Source organism: Camponotus floridanus, unplaced genomic scaffold (assembly GCF_003227725.1).
Source record: "Camponotus floridanus strain SB8 unplaced genomic scaffold, Cflo_v7.5 scaffold27, whole genome shotgun sequence".
Taxonomy (NCBI): Eukaryota; Metazoa; Arthropoda; class Insecta; order Hymenoptera; family Formicidae; genus Camponotus; species Camponotus floridanus.
This window is the reverse complement of record NW_020229403.1, coordinates 1,281,637-1,299,868: the sequence shown is the minus strand read 5'-3', so window position 1 is coordinate 1,299,868 and position 18,232 is coordinate 1,281,637. Positions and strand designations below refer to the sequence as shown.

The window sequence follows — 18,232 nt, the reverse complement described above, 5'->3', positions numbered from 1 at the left end:
AAATTTGTTTTTTACATTTGGCTTTTCACATTTTGATAGGAAAATTATCCTTATCGCTTTACCCGGAATTGACGTATCAAATTGCCGCGCTGTATGCAAATATTTGGCACGATATTCGGTCTAAAAAAAAACCCACTGAATTGGAGGCTACTTGATCGGAAGTTCAACCAGTTCGGACAACGTGTATCCCAGCGACCTTCTTTTTCCACAGCTGTAATAATAAGTGGACAGAGCGTGGCAATTGCTTTCGATCGAGCCAATCATCGGAAACCAATGTGGATAGGCACGAGAAAGACGAGTTATTTTACCGCGAAGTGGTATTTTAAAGAAGACGTAGAGAGAAGACGAGATGCGAAAAATTTGTCAAGTGATCTGTTTATTTCGAACTATCCTTAACGTTTCATGTGCAATTTTTTCGTAAAAAATACATGCATATTTTCGAAGCAATATTAAAATACGTTATATTCACGTTAATACGAGAAATGTAATTGTCTGCATCGAACTATGCTCATCTAAGTGCAAAAGATTATAGAACAATTCGTGTTCGCTATATTGATGCGCGCGAATAAAATCTATATAATTTTAGCTTTCAACTGCTACGGTTTAATTCGGTGGTTTAATCCCGACTGATAATTTTCTCAACTTTCCCCGAGAATCCTCCTCTATAAATATATGTCTGAACATAACACGTTTCTCTCGATTACTTTGCAAAAGCTACGATCATTTTAAAGTGAAATACGGCTACTTTCACTCTTTCAACCAGACATATACCTCTTAACGCAGCCGGGAAGGCAAAGTTCGATCGCAATTATGCGCGGTAAGACCGTTTCATAAACGCCAAATTGCACTTTCCGCTCGGGATAAGTCCCAGGTGGGAGACTATCCGAAGTTTACGAGATGAATGCAAACGCGCAATGTGTCTACTTTATGGTGTGTTTCTCCTTTCGTCCCGACCACCCCTGGACGGCCATCTACCCCTCTTCGCTCGATACATCTCGGCGGCGAAAGAGAAAGAAGAAGAAAGAAAGATACCACGAGTTCAAATAAAATTCTGCCTACGCCACTGTTTCGAATATTACGAGAGATATTTCAAGCCAACGGGTACAATGGATCACTGCATGTAACCTGCATGCAGCTCATCGCTGCATTTATAATTCAGACGTCTGAAGTGACAATAATGGCGAGTGCCACCGATACTTAATACCGTCACGTGGAAACTCGACACAGTAATGGAGTATATTATTTTATTTTACGATATGAGTGCGACGGGGCGCGCACACTCGATCTCGAAGGTGGATACCGATATTATGACGCTTTCCGATGTGCGGTCCGACTTTAATAAATTCTGGCTTTGCTGGCGCGCGGGAAGGATCTTCGACTATCGCGGTTGCCATGCTGCTTTTCCAATCTTAATTTTGATGGCAATTTCCGCAAATTTAATGCCAATCTTTTAAAAATATATCTTAATAATTAATCAAACGAAAGATTGTTAAAAATAAAATATTATATTTCACCGGTGGTAGAAATAGGATTTATAGAGAATAGAAAGCCTGAGATACATCGATTTGAAAAATAAAATATACAGGGAGGTAATAAATCGTGACTAGGCTCTGCTCTATTTTTATCGAAGTATTATAGCCGCGGCCTAGAAAGTTTTGACAGTTTGCCCTCTTCCCTTTATCCCTCTGTTTTGACAGTCATTTCCTTTTCTTTCAGGAAGGTATCGGCTCGCTAAAAGTGGTGCCTGGGGGAATCGAACTAAGAGGTCAAGCTGCCGTATTAGACGCCCTTGTGGCCTCCAACCTGAGATCTCGGAGGGGCAAAAACTTGGTGTTGGAATCATGGAGTAATTTTACGGCCTCAGCAAGATCTCACGATGGTCGGCTTCTCGCGCGATTAACAGTTGGTAAGTTATAAAAATGGCCACGTATAACAGTCTACATTTTTCACCCGATATTAAGAAATAATCACAATCTTTTAAATAAAAATAAAATTGCCTAAGTAGCCTAATTTATTAAAATTGTATTATTAAAAAAGATGCATATACATATATACACACAAATTATATATTTTATTTATATATATAAATATAAATATATAAATAAAATATGAGATATATTTTTGAAAAATAATTTAAAATGGGTTAATATATATATTATAAATTAAATTGTATATATAATATAACAATATAAATAATTTGTTGTGTATATGTAATTGCATTTGAAAAAATAATTTAAGCATAAAACACGTTGTTCTTCTCTTTCTAGGCGAGGATCGTGTCGATTGCGTTTCCAGAGGTTTTCGAATAACCGATCCTCGAGGAGGGGTGCTCTTTTCCGCGGACAGAGAACAGGTTATCGTGGGAGCGGAAATGTTAAGAGTAACCGGTGAAGGTGGTGCCGTTTTTCAGGGAAGCGTACAGACTCCGTTGGTCAGAGGAGAATCGGGGCGCGGTCTTAGGTAATTATATTATAAATATGTCATACATTGCAATTAGGTAATTATATTATAAATATGACGTACATTGCAAAATTTAATTGTTTAATCCGATAAAAATCCGTAAGAAATTCTCTGCGCATATCATCGAGAATTATTTATTATTAGTGTCATCTATAAATAGGAAATTTTTATATATTGCCTTTACACGTTATGCGATTATTTGCAACTATTTACATAAACAATTGCATTGGGATGTAATATCCCAATATTTGCTCGTATACATAATTATATTCTAACAAATAATAATTATTAAATTGCAATCAGATTAATCAAATATATTTGCTTTATCAGATTTAAATTTTTACGCATTGTTTAAATCAAACAGTTGCAAAAAATAGTAATATCGCAACTATCGGCTTTTCCTGGCAAATCTCGTGAGAAATGAAACATTTTATGGCTCGAGAATAGGGCGCGTATATTTAGAAAATAGCGCCTCAACGTACAAATTAATAATAAACGATAAAACGCCGAACAAGCGCGATCAATCGATCATTTTCACCCGACTGAATAATAACGCGTTTTATAACAGAGTTTCGTTTCTTTGCAAAGAAGTCGCTTTCTCGTCGAAAACGGCGATTCCTTTCCATCCAGCTCCGATTATCGCATCTTCGGCCCGAGAAAGCTCATAGAACCTTCAAACTCTTTTCTCTTTCGCTCATCTTGGTTTTTATCTCTCACCGAGCACCTCAGTGTATTACAGCGAGAAATCGAGGTCTACGAATGGTAGCATCGAAGGGGATAGGAAAATGGCAAAAAGGGGTAAGGGGGAACAGGACGGAGTTGTACCGCCACATCGGTTATTGATAGCGCCAGCCAATTTACAGACGGATTTACGATTACAATAAAACTTTGCTCGCGTGGAAAATTATATTCATAGGATTGGATTTGCGCCAGATATGAAATACCGCGGATCCTACGAGTTCCCGAAGAGGTAGATGGGGCAGGAGGGGGACGAAGGAGTTAGGGGCGGGAGAATAAGGTGGCGGAGTGGAGCGGTAAAAGAGCAGCTTCGTGAAGAACGAGAGGAAAGACGGATGATCGTGGACCGTCTCTTTCTCCTTCATGGAAAAGAATCGATTATTGCGCGAGTTTGAGTTTGGGTTGCGGGAGTCAATACAGGTATTACTATGTTGCCGGAATACTCGGATATAATACGACAGTTTACGAGCACACAGATTTACGGTGTAATCCGTATCATTATTGGAACGTAATATATTGAAATTGAAATATGCGAATTCGTTGCGACTCATCGAATAATAATTATATTACTTACATTTTATATATCACAAAGTTAAGTAAAAGCTTTAAATTATTTATCGAGTACTTATAATATGAATATAAAAAGTTTACGTAAACTTTGCATAAGAATTGAGTATTATTGTCACATTTGTCGTTTAATTTATACAATCAATATTTTTATTTTCCTACATATTGCATCACTTTAATGTTAATATTATAAAACTGTAAATATTATATAAATATCGATTAAAATATTTATCATATATATTTAAAAAAATAAACGATAAATTTACGATAGAAAGATAATAAAAAATAAGCTATAATTTATTCAATGTAGCATATATGATGTAAAATGTTATTTAACAAACGTCATAATATAAAGATTTTACAAATAAACATTTTTATATTATAAAGTAAATTTTGGAATTTCTGACTTAGATTAAGAATAACATTAATTTTTTATGAATTAAAATCAGCCAACATTAATTTGTACCAACCAATTATGCTTGATATTGTTTGATATAAAAAATGGACGCAGTAAATAGTAACAAAAATATCAAATTTTAAATCAATAGACAAATGTGCAATAATTAAACTCAAAGAAATTTTTTTGAGCCAGTTACTTCTCCTATAAAATTTAGTACATTATACTTAATCAGAATCAGCAAAAGATTGTAATATAATTGACAAATGTAAAAATTGTAATTAATTTTAAAAGTAAAAATAATCGATATAAAAAAAATTTTTATCTCACAACAAAATAATTATCTCATGTTATTTTACTTTGTTCTAAATGACAAAGTCAAATTATCAATAACATGAATAAATAAGATCTGAAAAGTTGGATTACACTACATGAATTAAAACAATTACTAATTAATTTTTTACATTTTTAATTGAAAAACTTAATTAAATTATGTATTATGTGATTGTGAAATATCTTTTGTTCTTTTTTTTATTCGTTATACATGTATATGTATTCTGAAATAGAAAATTCAGAAAATATCTGATTATAAAATTTAAATATTTGACTTTCTCTCTGTTGCGTATTAATTTATATAATATTTAACTTTGAAATAAATGTATATAGAGAAATAAAAAATGTACATATAAATATCAAATTCTATTTAAAGAATATTTAAAAAGGAAAACACAAAAGATAAAAAAATATATTTAATTATTTACAATTTTTATTCTATATGTATTAAATAATTTTTATATCTCACAATATAATATTTATCTTTCCGGGTAACTATTAATTATAAATATTATAAAGAAATTTAAATAGAAGCTATATATGTACTTAAAAAATATTATATAATTTTATAACTCTATAGTTTTAGTATTTAGATGTTAATTTTATTTTATTTTTAATTTTTTTTCTTATTATTATTTTTTCAAGAAATTAATTCAATATTTAAAATTCTCAATTAACTTAAATTAATTTAAACTTTAAATTCAAAATCTAAATTGTTTTTGACACTCGAAATAAAATTATTAATATTTCTTTATAATATTTGTATGCTGTGCTTACTGATATTTTTATTCATAATAATGTATGTATGTATAAGTATTTGACAAGAAATATAATAGAAATATAACAGATTATAATATTCTTACCACATTTGGAGATAGTTTTTATATTTTATAAAAAAAAAATATTTTATTATTTTCAATTTATCACGTATTAGAGTATATTCCCTAGTTGCGTGAAATACTTTCAATTTTTTCTATATTTATGTGTTTGCCAGTTTAAATTGTCTATAAATTTCAATATGTGATTTGTGTATCTCTTGCAATTAATATATTCTAGTATACATGTAATAAAACCTGCCACCAAAATATGTCAGAAAATGACAAATCTTGCATCGACAACAAATTCAATTTTGTGAGCTTTATATTTATATTTGCATTACTATACATGCATTAAATTCGAGAAAAATGGTTATACATTTTTCAAAGTTAAATATTTTCATTATTTTAGCTTTTAACGTAAAATCCTTGAGATATTTATTTATAATATTCTTTCACAGATTCAAATAAGATATAATTTTATTCATTGAAACGATGCATAGCAGAGTCGTAACGAATGTTAATTTGTGAAATACAAAATATTTAAATTATAACATACTTATTTTACTCAAAAATTAGTGTACGCATATAAAAAATAATTATATAGAAAAATAATTATATAGAAAAATTTTTTAAATGTTATTTTAAAACATTTTTTTAGATATAAAATTTATAAAATACATGTATATTTTTAAATTTTATAAAATTTTTTTAATATATATTTTGTAAAATTTAAAAAAATTAAATTTTGAATATAATTAAAATATAATTAAAATGATTACACATTTCCAATATATTTGATAATAAATAAATAATATAAATATTTTATATAATTTTTACTTTTCTTAAATATTTTATATAGGCGCGGTATTTTTCAAGTATCTTATGAATAAATATATTTAATAAATAAATAAGTATATATATTTTAAATATTTTATCATAAATAAATATATTTTATATGCGTTGCATGCGGAATATTTTATATATTCTTCGCAGAAGTAAATAATTAATTTCACAAATAACAGATAAGGAATAAATAAAAAGATAATAAATTACTCACTCGATCGTCGTTTTCGTTGCTCCACCGTCATCTCTCCGGTCTCCTCGTCCCTCTTGTACTGTCAGCACTCCTTCATGGCACACTCACTCGCGAAAACACAGTTCATATGATCGAGCGTTCTAATCAAAATACTACGATCGCACGGTATCCGCGATATTAATTACGCACAACACACACTTTATCACATTGTGACGGAAAAATAACACGAAAGAAATACTCGTACGAAACGAGAATCCGCTGGACACACTCGCGGTTTTTTGACTGCAACGAACATAATGAACGAACTCCGAATGACGTAACGAATCGGTGATAAGATCAGGTAACTTGACACAAGTATCATTCGTCGCGACGATACCACTCGATTTACAATGTTTACGCATTTCCTCGCATAAATAATAGATAGAATACACTCGCGTTTCAGAGACTGATTAGTATCTCACATATATATTACCTAACCTAACCTAGTAATTGGAATAACTACACGAATTAAGATTAACGATAAATTCATGTAATAATATTTTCGAAAATATGAGAGTATTGTTTTACCGACTACTTGCATAGATTTCGATTTACATGGATCTTAACAAGTCACTGATATAAATCATCGATAAATTTACATTGTGCGTAATTGATAAATATTCTTAGTTGTGTAAACATGTCGTGTTACCTGGCCTGGAATCGATTCGTTTCGTACTCGCGTGTCTTTTAATAGCGACGAGCAAATGTTATAAATTAATAATCGTTTAGATGATTATATATTACTAGATAAATGTAGAGAATAATAGCGTAGTTACCCTTGTGTACTTCTCGCGGCCGCGTCGCGACGGATAATGACGTGTCTCGCAGCGTCTTCGCCTCGAGGCTAGCCGCGTGAAGGCCGCTGTAGTACGTAAACAAAGCGCGCTACACGTCTCAAATATAAACGCGTTAAATATTATGTCGTTCCCACGAAATATTTAATACGTTATAAAGTAGATTAATACGGATTTTTCTTATTGAAATTAATCCGCCGCTTTATGTATTACTACGCACATTCTCTTAACAATGCACAAATTATATTTAAATTAGTTCAAAGTTCATAACACAATGGAATATATTTGCATATATCCACAGGCATGACAATTTATAATGACGTATTGATTTCATGAATATATAGATTTCATGTCATTTATATCATATAATGATTTCTATTCATTGAGACATATAATTGAAAATAACTATTTTGATATTCGACTGAATTAATTTCACGAGAAAAATACGAATTCATGCTATTGCACGAATACACAGTATAATAATTTATAATAAATATAAAGATTAATTTTTGAACTTTACGCGTATATTTATTATTATTATTAAATAGCTATTAATTATTGTATTATTTAAATTTAATATTTGTATTATTTTAATTTAATGTATAATTATAAATAGTGTATGTAAAATGCGTGTTGTTATTTAATTCGCGGAATCACACACACACATTTTGTTCTGTATACTATCTATATATAATATTCTAGTGCTGTCCTGTTGATTGAAAAATTCCAGAAGAAAACGTGTAATTAATAATCATTTAAATAATTGTGTATTATTAAATAAATGTAAAGAATGATAACGTATTCAGTATCTCTCCCGATCTCGAAAACTAATGCGTCTATATATTTTTTCTCAGGATTTGCGCGAAGGCTATTTTATATATATAAACAAAATAGAGTATGTAAAGCTATAAAGTTTTTATGTATCTATGTGAGACATTTTTAAGTTTTCTATCTCTATACTATTATAATTCTCCTATAATATAATTATTGTTCTAAAAAGTTTTAATTATCAGCAACAGTAATTAATTTTCTAATGAATTTACTTTACTCGTTTAAAGGCATGGCCGCGTATATAATGTATTTATATAAAACGCTAGTCGGTTTTCTGTCTATTCTATTAAATTTTCCTATAGCTTTGATCATAATCTTGCATTTCCTAAAGAGTTTTCTAATTATTAGTAACAATAATTAATTTATTTCATGAATTTACCTCACCCAATTAAAGGTATACCGTCTCTTCTCTGTCTCGAATATAATATAATAGAAAAGATAATAATGGAATATAACATAATGAAGCACGAACGCGTCGAATTATTTTGTTGTCCTTACGAAATATTTAATACATTATAAAATAAATTCGAAACTTTTTCTTATTTAAATCACTTAGTTCGATGATTCATACATTACATTCTTAATTTGAAAATGATGGACAAATGACAATCGATTAATAAAATTAAATTAATAGATAATTAAAAAAGAAATTCAATAAATCCATCTGAAAATGTACAATTAAATTTAACATTATATGCATTTTAAATGTATATATTACCTAAAATACATGTATTTTTTAATAAACGATCGATATTACATTATATCTTTTCATTATTTGAATTATTTAATTTGGCTGCTGATATTATTATACGTTCTCGATTTAAAAATGACAAGCAAATTATGTTATATTTAAATTGTCGTAAAATTCAGGATACGATGCGAAATACATTATAATACAAGCATTAAAAATAATTATTACTTTAAATATCGTAATAAAATAATAATATATAATAACATATAATTCTCATTCTCTATTAATCCAATTTCTGTTGTATATAAATAAATAATTGTTTTTTTAAAATACATATTTTATTACAAATAGTTACATTAATTAATTGCACTCTAATAATCATTAATTATTCAGAAATAGAAAATAACGTTCGGTATCTTCTAATACTTTGCGATCGCGTTTTGAGAAATAATACAACAATATACATGGATGAAATTGGCGCCATTAATTAGTTAGCCTTCGCAGAAAATTAATATATATTATTATTTTTTTCCATTTATAATTATATATTTCGAAAATTAATTTTACATAAAAAAAAATTTTACGCAATACCATCCGCGTTTTTAGGCTCTTATCGCTCGTTTCATAATTATCATGTTGTTAATTTTACATGTTTGATTTTAATAAATCAAGAATTGTAATTATTTTAAATCGAGTACATGATTAAAATACAGCAATAAATACATGTATATATATAAAAAATTATTTTTGTTGATTGCAGTTATTTAAAACATCCTTCACTTGGGAAAAACATCTTTCTCAGTTTCAAACAATTGATCTTATAATTAAAATATTTTAATTAATTAATTAATTAAAAATGGATGCTATTATTAATTAATATTAATATTAATAAATTCTTTATAAATTTTAACTATCAAAAAAATCTGTCTGCAAGTGTATTTTATATTGATTTAAGCAAAAATGTGAAGCATTATATTATATTTAAGTCGGAGAAAATTATAAAAAATATTTTAAATTAAAATTAATCAATTTCTCATAAATATTTTTTCGTTAGTATTTACGAAACAATTTTTGTTTACTATGTTGCAGGCTCGAATCAGCGACGAGATCATTAAAAATCAGTGCTCCTCAGCAAGTTGTAATCGAGTCTTGGGCAAGCGAGATTTCGGCGTCTTGTCTAACAGATTTGAAGCTGCAAAGCATTCATGGAGCCATTCGACTCGACGCCAAGTCCGTCTATATGAAGGGCTTGAAGACAGCGATGCCAGTGCAAGGACACTCGTCCAGAGAACAGCAACAGCAGCAGCAGCAACAGCACTCCAGTAGATCTTCATCCACTCATCAGAGGGAGACGACCATCTATCAGCTGTGTGTCTGTGCAAGTGGCAAGCTCTTCCTCGCCAGGCCGGAGGGTACTTGTCAAGCCGACAAGTCGATTTGCTAATACGAAACGACTCGACAGTTCTGAATACGAAAGGATACTTTGTTACAAATCGCGATAAACTATGTGACTCGGTGATTTTGGCGACAGAAAACGTGAAAGAAAAAGAAAGACGCACTGTCGATCGGCCAATTGGCATGATCGGGGACGAGGCCTTTATTGGAACACTGCAAACGATATCAAACGAATTTACCACGCGTCAAATGGACGGAAATATCGAGTGCGATGTATTAGAAATCATGAAAGAGAGAGAAAGAGAGAGAGAGAGAGAATAAATTAAATGCGGATAGTCGGAGCTAATTAATTATTCCCAGCATGCGCTATTTTTTGATGAATGCGGCGTATGCCCAATACGCCTTTAAGTGCCGGGCGCTTTTTGGGAATTTCCAGTTTATTTAGGGCCTAATCTGGACGCTGACGAGTGTCACCTCTTAAATACATGTCAATTAATTAAAATTGCATGTTATATAATTACGTTATTCTCGTCTTTTTTTATTTTACAATTTAACATCAGTTATAACATTTAAGATTAGGTTTACGGGACCAGATTCATGAGCAAAATTACAGAAATCATTACTATCATTTCCTAGCAATTTTTGCTGACTATTGTTAATGAAATGATACGAATATATATTCAACATTAATAAAAGTCAGCAAAAATTGGAGGAAATAATATAGTAATAGTTTTTGCATTTTTGCTTGTCAAAACCCGTCAAATTGACGGGTTCCGTAAATCTACTGTTAATTGAGTTACCGTATAAAAATACAATCAGGCGTTACTGCGATTTTAATCCAGCGGTTAAGGCATATGTTAATCATCTTCAATCGCGGGCGTTTCATGACGCCAATCTTCGTCGGCGAAACATCCAGCCGATTTAGCGGCGAAGCGCGTCAGGTGTTTTCTCTGCAATTCGGAAGAGAGAAACATGCCCCGTCGTGCGGATACAAAAGAAATTCTCGCGAGATCTTGACCGCCAACCGGAAAAATTCTCTCGAATTCGCGGACATTTGAAAAATTTCCTCTGAAGAATATCTTCAAGCGGCACATTCACCGAGTTCTTTCCTTTAACTTTTTCTCGCGCCAGCGCCAGCGTCGGTCAATGCGACATGCCTTCTTGTGTTGTGAAATATTCGCATATTTCTTCGCGGCGTGCTTGCTTGTTTGGCGCTCTAGATTCGGCTCGAAATTGTATATTTCTCCCGGCAGGGCGTCGCTCGTCCGGAAGCCCTTGAATTGTCCATCGAGGATCCGTCGGCCGGAAAAATTCCGTGAATAGATCCTATATTAACTATGTGTACGTAGCACTGTGTCACCGACACCACCTCTGCGATGCGCATCTCGTACCGGACTCTCATCTCACTTTTGGCGACTGAAAGGTTTATATTTGACAAGAGAGAAATTAAAATTTCTTTACGCGCGCAGTCTTGAAAAATACAAAAGATATGAAAAAGACATGAAAAAAGCAGACGATCTTGTGTCATGAAATGTAACGCTACACGATGTTAAACGGCGCTATTAAAGATGGGAATTCGGAACGTCGTGCGTCGAAGCGAAACGCGCGATCGCTGTTAGACGGCGCCCGGTAAATCGACGACCCCTCGATTTCCCTTTTGTTCCCATCTCTTCGTAGCACCTTTGTCAGTCTCTTTCGTTCGATACTTTATACCCTGTGTACCGAGTATACGTCTCGCGCAGCGAAACCACTTGTAGGCAAATCGTTCGTAGCAACTCTCCCTCCCACTACGAGTTTCCGCTCTCGCTCAGCGCTGGGTGTCACGCGGGACCCTTTCAGGGAGATTATTCCTCGCGAAATCGCTTACTTCTAACGCGATGTCTGTTTAACCCGTGCTCCAATATAAAGTAGAACCGTTGTTGTAAGTAGGGCGACGGCTGCATCGGGCTGCGCGTGCCGCCGGAAAAAGCGAGAGAAAGTTAGAAAGAGAAAGAGAAAAAGGGAGAAAGAGAGTGTGAGTGAGTGAGAGAATGAGACGGTAGTTTCACGCAACCGGATCGAATCGCGATCCAGCTTGTACGCTGTACATCGGCCATGTCCATTTATTTATGTATGTGGCAATAAAGTCGTTATTGTTACTATTATTATTAATCGTTGTATCCAGTTATTGAGCATTTTCAATTTATCATGTCACGCATACAAGTTACCTTCCACATAATTACATTGGACGACGTCATTATTTTATAAGCCATTAGTCAGTGATATTGTTGAATAAATAAAATTCCGTCGTCCAATGTGTTATTGGCCCCATTACCTTATTATTCTTCCTTCATTCAGATGGATGCGCCGCCTGTTCCCGAAGGGCGTAATTTTCAACGCGTTACAGGTAGATTTGTTTTTTCATATCACGCAAATGGCGAATGTTATATGTATATATTCACCATATTCAATACATTCTACAGTTTCCGCCAATTATAACTCGTGTAACTAATAACTGCCGTAAGGGCTTTGTTGCATTGTACAAAAGGCAAAAGTTTAGCGAGCGCAAAATTACAATTAAAAATTTACATTGGCTTGAGCTGAAAAATACAAACGACTCTTCCGATCGCGTCTATTTATTTGTGAAAACGCGGATATTGAAATTCTCGAAGCCACGACTCGCAAATTCATTTGCTCTCTATCAAAACACAGATGCCCTGACTTGGGAGCAACGGTGCAAAAGGAAAATAGAAATTTAAATTAGAGAATAATCTCAAAACTAGTTCGAACAGCTAGCTGCATAATATAGTATATGTCAAGTGGGCTGACAGGTAACAGAGGCAATCTCATCTAGCACCCCCTTAAACAGCTCTGACGGCAAGGTAATTTTCTTGGAATTCGGGATTAAAATTGCATTCAGCGACGGTGGGGAGGCGGATAAAGCTCACAGCCAAGTAGAGAGGAGAGTTCCGTCGACTGGGGGTTTAACCGATCTAACATGTCGTAGATTGGTGTGAATTAGCAGTGACAGAGAGAAAAAAAATACTTGCCAGATGATAAAATATCGTGCTGATCTTCTTACGAAGGGAAAGGGAGAAGCGAAGAGAGGAAGATCGGATGCGACGATATGATTGAGAAAGACATTTTCGGAAAATTATGATACATTTACGAACTATCTTTTTCCCTATTACTTTATTATTATATTAAACCACTCTATATTTTCGAACTGCAACATAGAAATTATTATAGCAAAATTTATAAATAAATAAATTTAATTAACGTAATAAACATTAATTAATAAAAAAAATATATTTTAATTTGAATTATAATATTTAATAAATAAATCTAACATGTATAACTTCAAAAAGAATATATAAAAATTACTTCTCCCAGGAGAAGCGAGAGAAGGAAACATAATTATTCAAGTATATCCACCGTATAGTCCAGAGGAGAGTTCCTGTTCATTCATTATACAGAAGATACCTGAGCAAAGTACTTATCTAAGTGACTGCCACCGCTGGTACTCGTACCTTGTACGTACTCGAGGAGCTTGAGCATGCACGACCATACGATATAGGTGGATGGTAACCGGCGGCGAATGGTGTTGGTGGTAGCGGTGTCCTGACTGTAGAATGGTTCCTGTAAACCGTGAAATTGTTGTGCGGGACACGGATCCAATAAAGCTTTAAATACGAATTAGCCATGCATAACACACGTACGTACACGCGCATTACACACAATTACACTTCTTGTCGGTCGCAATAATCTTCCGTTTTGACGGTACTAAATGATGCAAAATGTATAATATTTGTAGCGAGCAATACGGTTTTTGACAACGCGTCATCCTTTGCGAAGAAAATCCACCTTACGTCATCATAATGGTTGCCACGTGCGCGGGTCAACCGCGTTAGTTAATATGATAAGATATAATATGCCTTTAGATATCATGTATAAGGTGATTTTGAAAAGCCACATGCGCATATGAAGATCGATCGATTGTGATCCGTCAATTTCCGAGTGTCGAGTCTAAGCTTATTACGCATTTGTGTCTCAGTAATATACATCCGTGTCGGGTCAGACGTAGTAAACTCACAAGCGCGACTCCGTAGAAGGTATATATGTAATGTCGGCAGCCGTAAATCTAATGATTTACACCGACGGGAGAAAGACAAACGAACGGATTTACCTAGCGCAAGTACAAACTTATACGATGCGACTGAAGTAAACATTCATGAATCTTCGCGGGAATAACTCAATGGCGTTCGTATCGACAAGTTCAATCTCCGAGCGTGCCTTAATCCCTTTGCAAAATCGTTCGATCGAGTTACGTTCTTCGCCGATCTATAATTAACTTTTAACTCTTTATTTTTAAATTCATCTTCATCCAATTACACATCAATTTTTACATCAATGATCGAAAGCGGATGGCTACTAACGAATACACAGCAAGCCGCGAATAATTTGATTTACAGTGAGAGTTTATTACGGGCAATTCTATGATTGCAACTGTGTTCTGTAACTGCGACGAGTAGTGGTAGTGGCTCCGGTTGACATATTAATTTCTAGAGAGCTTAGTTTGATGCGATCAAAGGCTTTTTGCAGCTGGCATAGAAGATTTGTTGTTAATCCGTTTCGAGAGTTAATTCACCGATCGCGTAGATACACATCGCCAGAAAATCAATATTTTCTCTATCCCTTGGTTATTATTTATAAGCGCTTATTATCATTAATCTATATATGACAATTCAACAATGGGAAAGTCGTCGTCTTCGTTCTCATATAAACTCAATTTCGGAAGGGAAATGAATTTCTCGTTACAAATTGTGGTTTTTGACAGTGATAAGATGAAGAATGAACAAGAATGTCCCGAAGTAGATTTGCCCAGACGTATGAAAGAGAGATTAATTAATTCATTTTTTGGCGATTTTGATGGAAAAAAGAGCTCTCAAGGTATGAATGTTCCAAAAAACTCTAATCTTATACAATCTATATTTTTAACGACCGAAAAATAAAAAATTATGCTTTGAGTTTCTCTTATTCAGCAAACATTTATTTGCGCTCAAAAAACATTAGTTTAAAACACATTTTAAAATATTGATTTTTTTATCATTAATATTTATTTTGTTTAAACACTATATAATGTTTTATAAATACTTGAATAATGTTATCTAATATATATATTTTTTTAAATATTTTGTAAAAATTCTTTCAAAATATTGAATTCTAAATGTCTTGAATATTACTGTAAAATTAATTTAATAGAGCAATACCAATTAAAGTACAATTAAAGTACAATTATGATTTAGGAGATTATTATTATGATTTATCATAACATTTATTAATATCTTTACACCAACAGAGAAGCAGGTTAACACTCGCGACTAACGTTTTCAGAACACCTGGACTTTACACCCCCATCATCGTGTGTGAAAGAGGCGTGCGGAAAGTGGCAGGAAAGCGTACACGCGGCGGGGGGTAGACGAGGAAACGCTGTAATGGCGGCTAAATTCCTGCAACGGCCGGATGCAATTTAATGCCAGTCGTCGTGGCGCTATCATCGCCTCGCTGATGCAATATCTTTCGAGTTTCCGGCGTCTAGTTAGTGCGGAACGAGCTGTTGATAAATCTCTCCCACTTCCAGCGTAGCCGTCCCTCCTCTCTACCTACTTGTCCTCCTCCTCCCCCTCCCCACTTCATCTAACTCTCCGTCCTCGTCCCCGTTGCGCGGTATGTGAAGGCCATTTCTCCGGGGCGGAATTACATCCCCTAAATTGTAATTTTGTCGGGCACCGCTCTCCAGCAGCACTCGCATTATTTCCCCCTACTATGCTTGTACCTTCCTTTCGTTAAAGTGAGAAAGAGAGACAAATGGAGAGTGAGTGAGAGAGAGAGAAAGTTCTTCTTCCTATCCCGTTTAGCCCCAAGTAGGGGCTAACTTGCCGACGTCGTCTTGAACGGCATCGTATTCCTCGCGTGGCACGTGTCTGCGAGAGAGCATCGATTTCCGGTTACCGTTCACCGGAATTTGGGATCCGCGAGTCGTTGAAATGTGACCGCTGAGAAAATTAGATGCAAATTTCCCTGCGCCTCGTGATCGCTATAACGAGACGAATTGTAGGGAAAATTTTGACAACGGTTTCATTCGCACACACAATTACCCCGTCATATTACGATAAAAGTGAAAATATAATAAGAACGTATCGGAAGAATTGAATATAATATTTCGATAGCGCAAAATCGAGAGAAATATCATACGAAACAAATTGGAGCGGACAAAAATAAAATTTCAGGATATTTTATCGCACCTCACAATTTTATTCAAACTAGAAAAATCGTCGATATATTTGTTCGGAAAAAGATTACATATATGTAACAATATTCGGGATTATGGTGCCGACATTATGAAAATTTGCGAGTAAATGAAAATTTAAAGAGAGATTGATTGTAACATAATAACAATTATTTTCCATAAATAGCAATGGATTTTTAAAAGAGGGTTGAAGAAGCGAGACGTACGTCGAGATTGCGCGCGAAACTTTAGAAGGGTCGCAAGATTAAACTGATCTTTAAACATTAACGAGCGGAACTTTAACGACGTCGTTATGAAATTAATTATTAAAACCGCTCGATAATCGTCGAGTGCAGAAAGTAGCCTTTATCCCTTTTCAGCCAAACTGCCTTCAGAGGTTGCAGGACAAATTGCATCGAATTATCTTGAAAGTGTCTCTTTTCCTTCTCCCCATAGTCCGCCTGTTATAGCTTTACTATGAGCCATGTAATTAACATTAAACGAGCAAGGTAGGAGCTTTCACTTCCGAATTGCAGTTCTCTTCTGTTCATGTGTTTCTTTTAAAAACAAGAGAATTTTGCGAAAAAATAGAAACAATAGATAGAATTAAACGATAGAATGCGTTTTTTTGTACGATTTTTTGCACGACGTAAATTTTAAAATGTACAAGAAAAAATGTATACGCAAAATAAATTAAATAAATATAAATAATACAATAAAAGATATAATTTTAATTGTTATATTATTATAAAAATCTTCGATTAATATTAATATGATAAAATTTATAAGAGAAAATATGGAACTTTTATTGATTGGACATCGCATAATAATAATTTCATTTTTATTTAAAAAAAATGGAAATTTTTTTAAACGATCTATACTCTTGAATGTCTTAAAATTTGATTTGTCAGTTATAAATCTTATTATAAGATTTCCAGGGTACATTATTGCAACATTAATCATTTGCAAAATTATTAATTTGAAATTATCGATTGCCTTGAATTAATAAAATGCATATGCTTTAAATTGATTATATAACGGGAATCTAGATATTCTTAATCATTCAAGCGTATACTACAGAATTTCCCCTCTATGTGTATGTGTCTATGTTCACGAAGAAGATATTGAGAACAGTCAAAATCCAATGAGAGATACTACTTTTCATTAAAGAATCATTTCTATTAGTAAAATTGAAGGATCGTTGTTTATTACATTTTAGTAAATAGATAATGAAAAAACGATGTTTATTCTTCATGCGTGCGATAACACGGTAGGAAATAAATTTACAATTTTTAAGATTCCTGTGTTGTAATCAATGCACCTGCACGATCAACGTATCTAGCAAAGGTTTTGTTGGCGAGAAATTAGCGGTGCGTTTGGTATTTTCATCGACGCGGTTTTAAGTTCTCCGGGTAATTAATTAAATTAATTAGAACTGAAGAAGAGAAAGAGACGGATGTTTCGCAGGTTGATGGCGAAGACGCGGCCGGATGGGCTAGAAGAAGCGGCGAGTCGCGCCTTCGGTGATAAGTTTGCTGATAAAGTCTAAACTTCGCGCGAAGCGTGTACCATAGGATTATCAATCATGCCTTCTTGCTTTCTCATGTATATCGTTACCTGACATTTGTATACAAGTCGTGGCATAAAAAGAACTCATGAATTGCCATCGATATAAAAAAAGATTTTATTCGCACAATATCTAAAATGCTAATTACTTATTTAAATATGTGCTTATTTTTTATTTTTCTCTTTTATATCTTGTATATCTTTTTATTCTCAAAATTCTAATAATCATGAGTCCCTGTACTATTTATATTTTTTCCGACTTTAGTTGTATATCATACTTGTACTCGAACATCGAGAAT

The 18,232-nt window shown here is 33.2% G+C and overlaps 1 protein-coding gene across 4 annotated transcripts in view; it reads left to right on the top strand.

The window, feature by feature from the left end:
• Positions 1-10,417, top strand: part of LOC105252237 (zeta-sarcoglycan) — a 191,510-nt gene extending 181,093 nt beyond the window's left edge. For all 4 annotated transcript variants that reach the window (XM_011259538.3, XM_011259539.3, XM_020027849.2 and 1 more), the window contains 3 exons: positions 1,717-1,906; positions 2,268-2,460; positions 9,794-10,417. In XM_011259538.3, coding sequence (XP_011257840.1) covers positions 1,717-1,906; positions 2,268-2,460; positions 9,794-10,148 — 738 coding nt within the window. In that variant the 3' untranslated portion in view covers positions 10,149-10,417. The remainder of the gene's footprint in view (positions 1-1,716; positions 1,907-2,267; positions 2,461-9,793) is intronic.
• Positions 10,418-18,232: the final 7,815 nt, after the last annotated feature.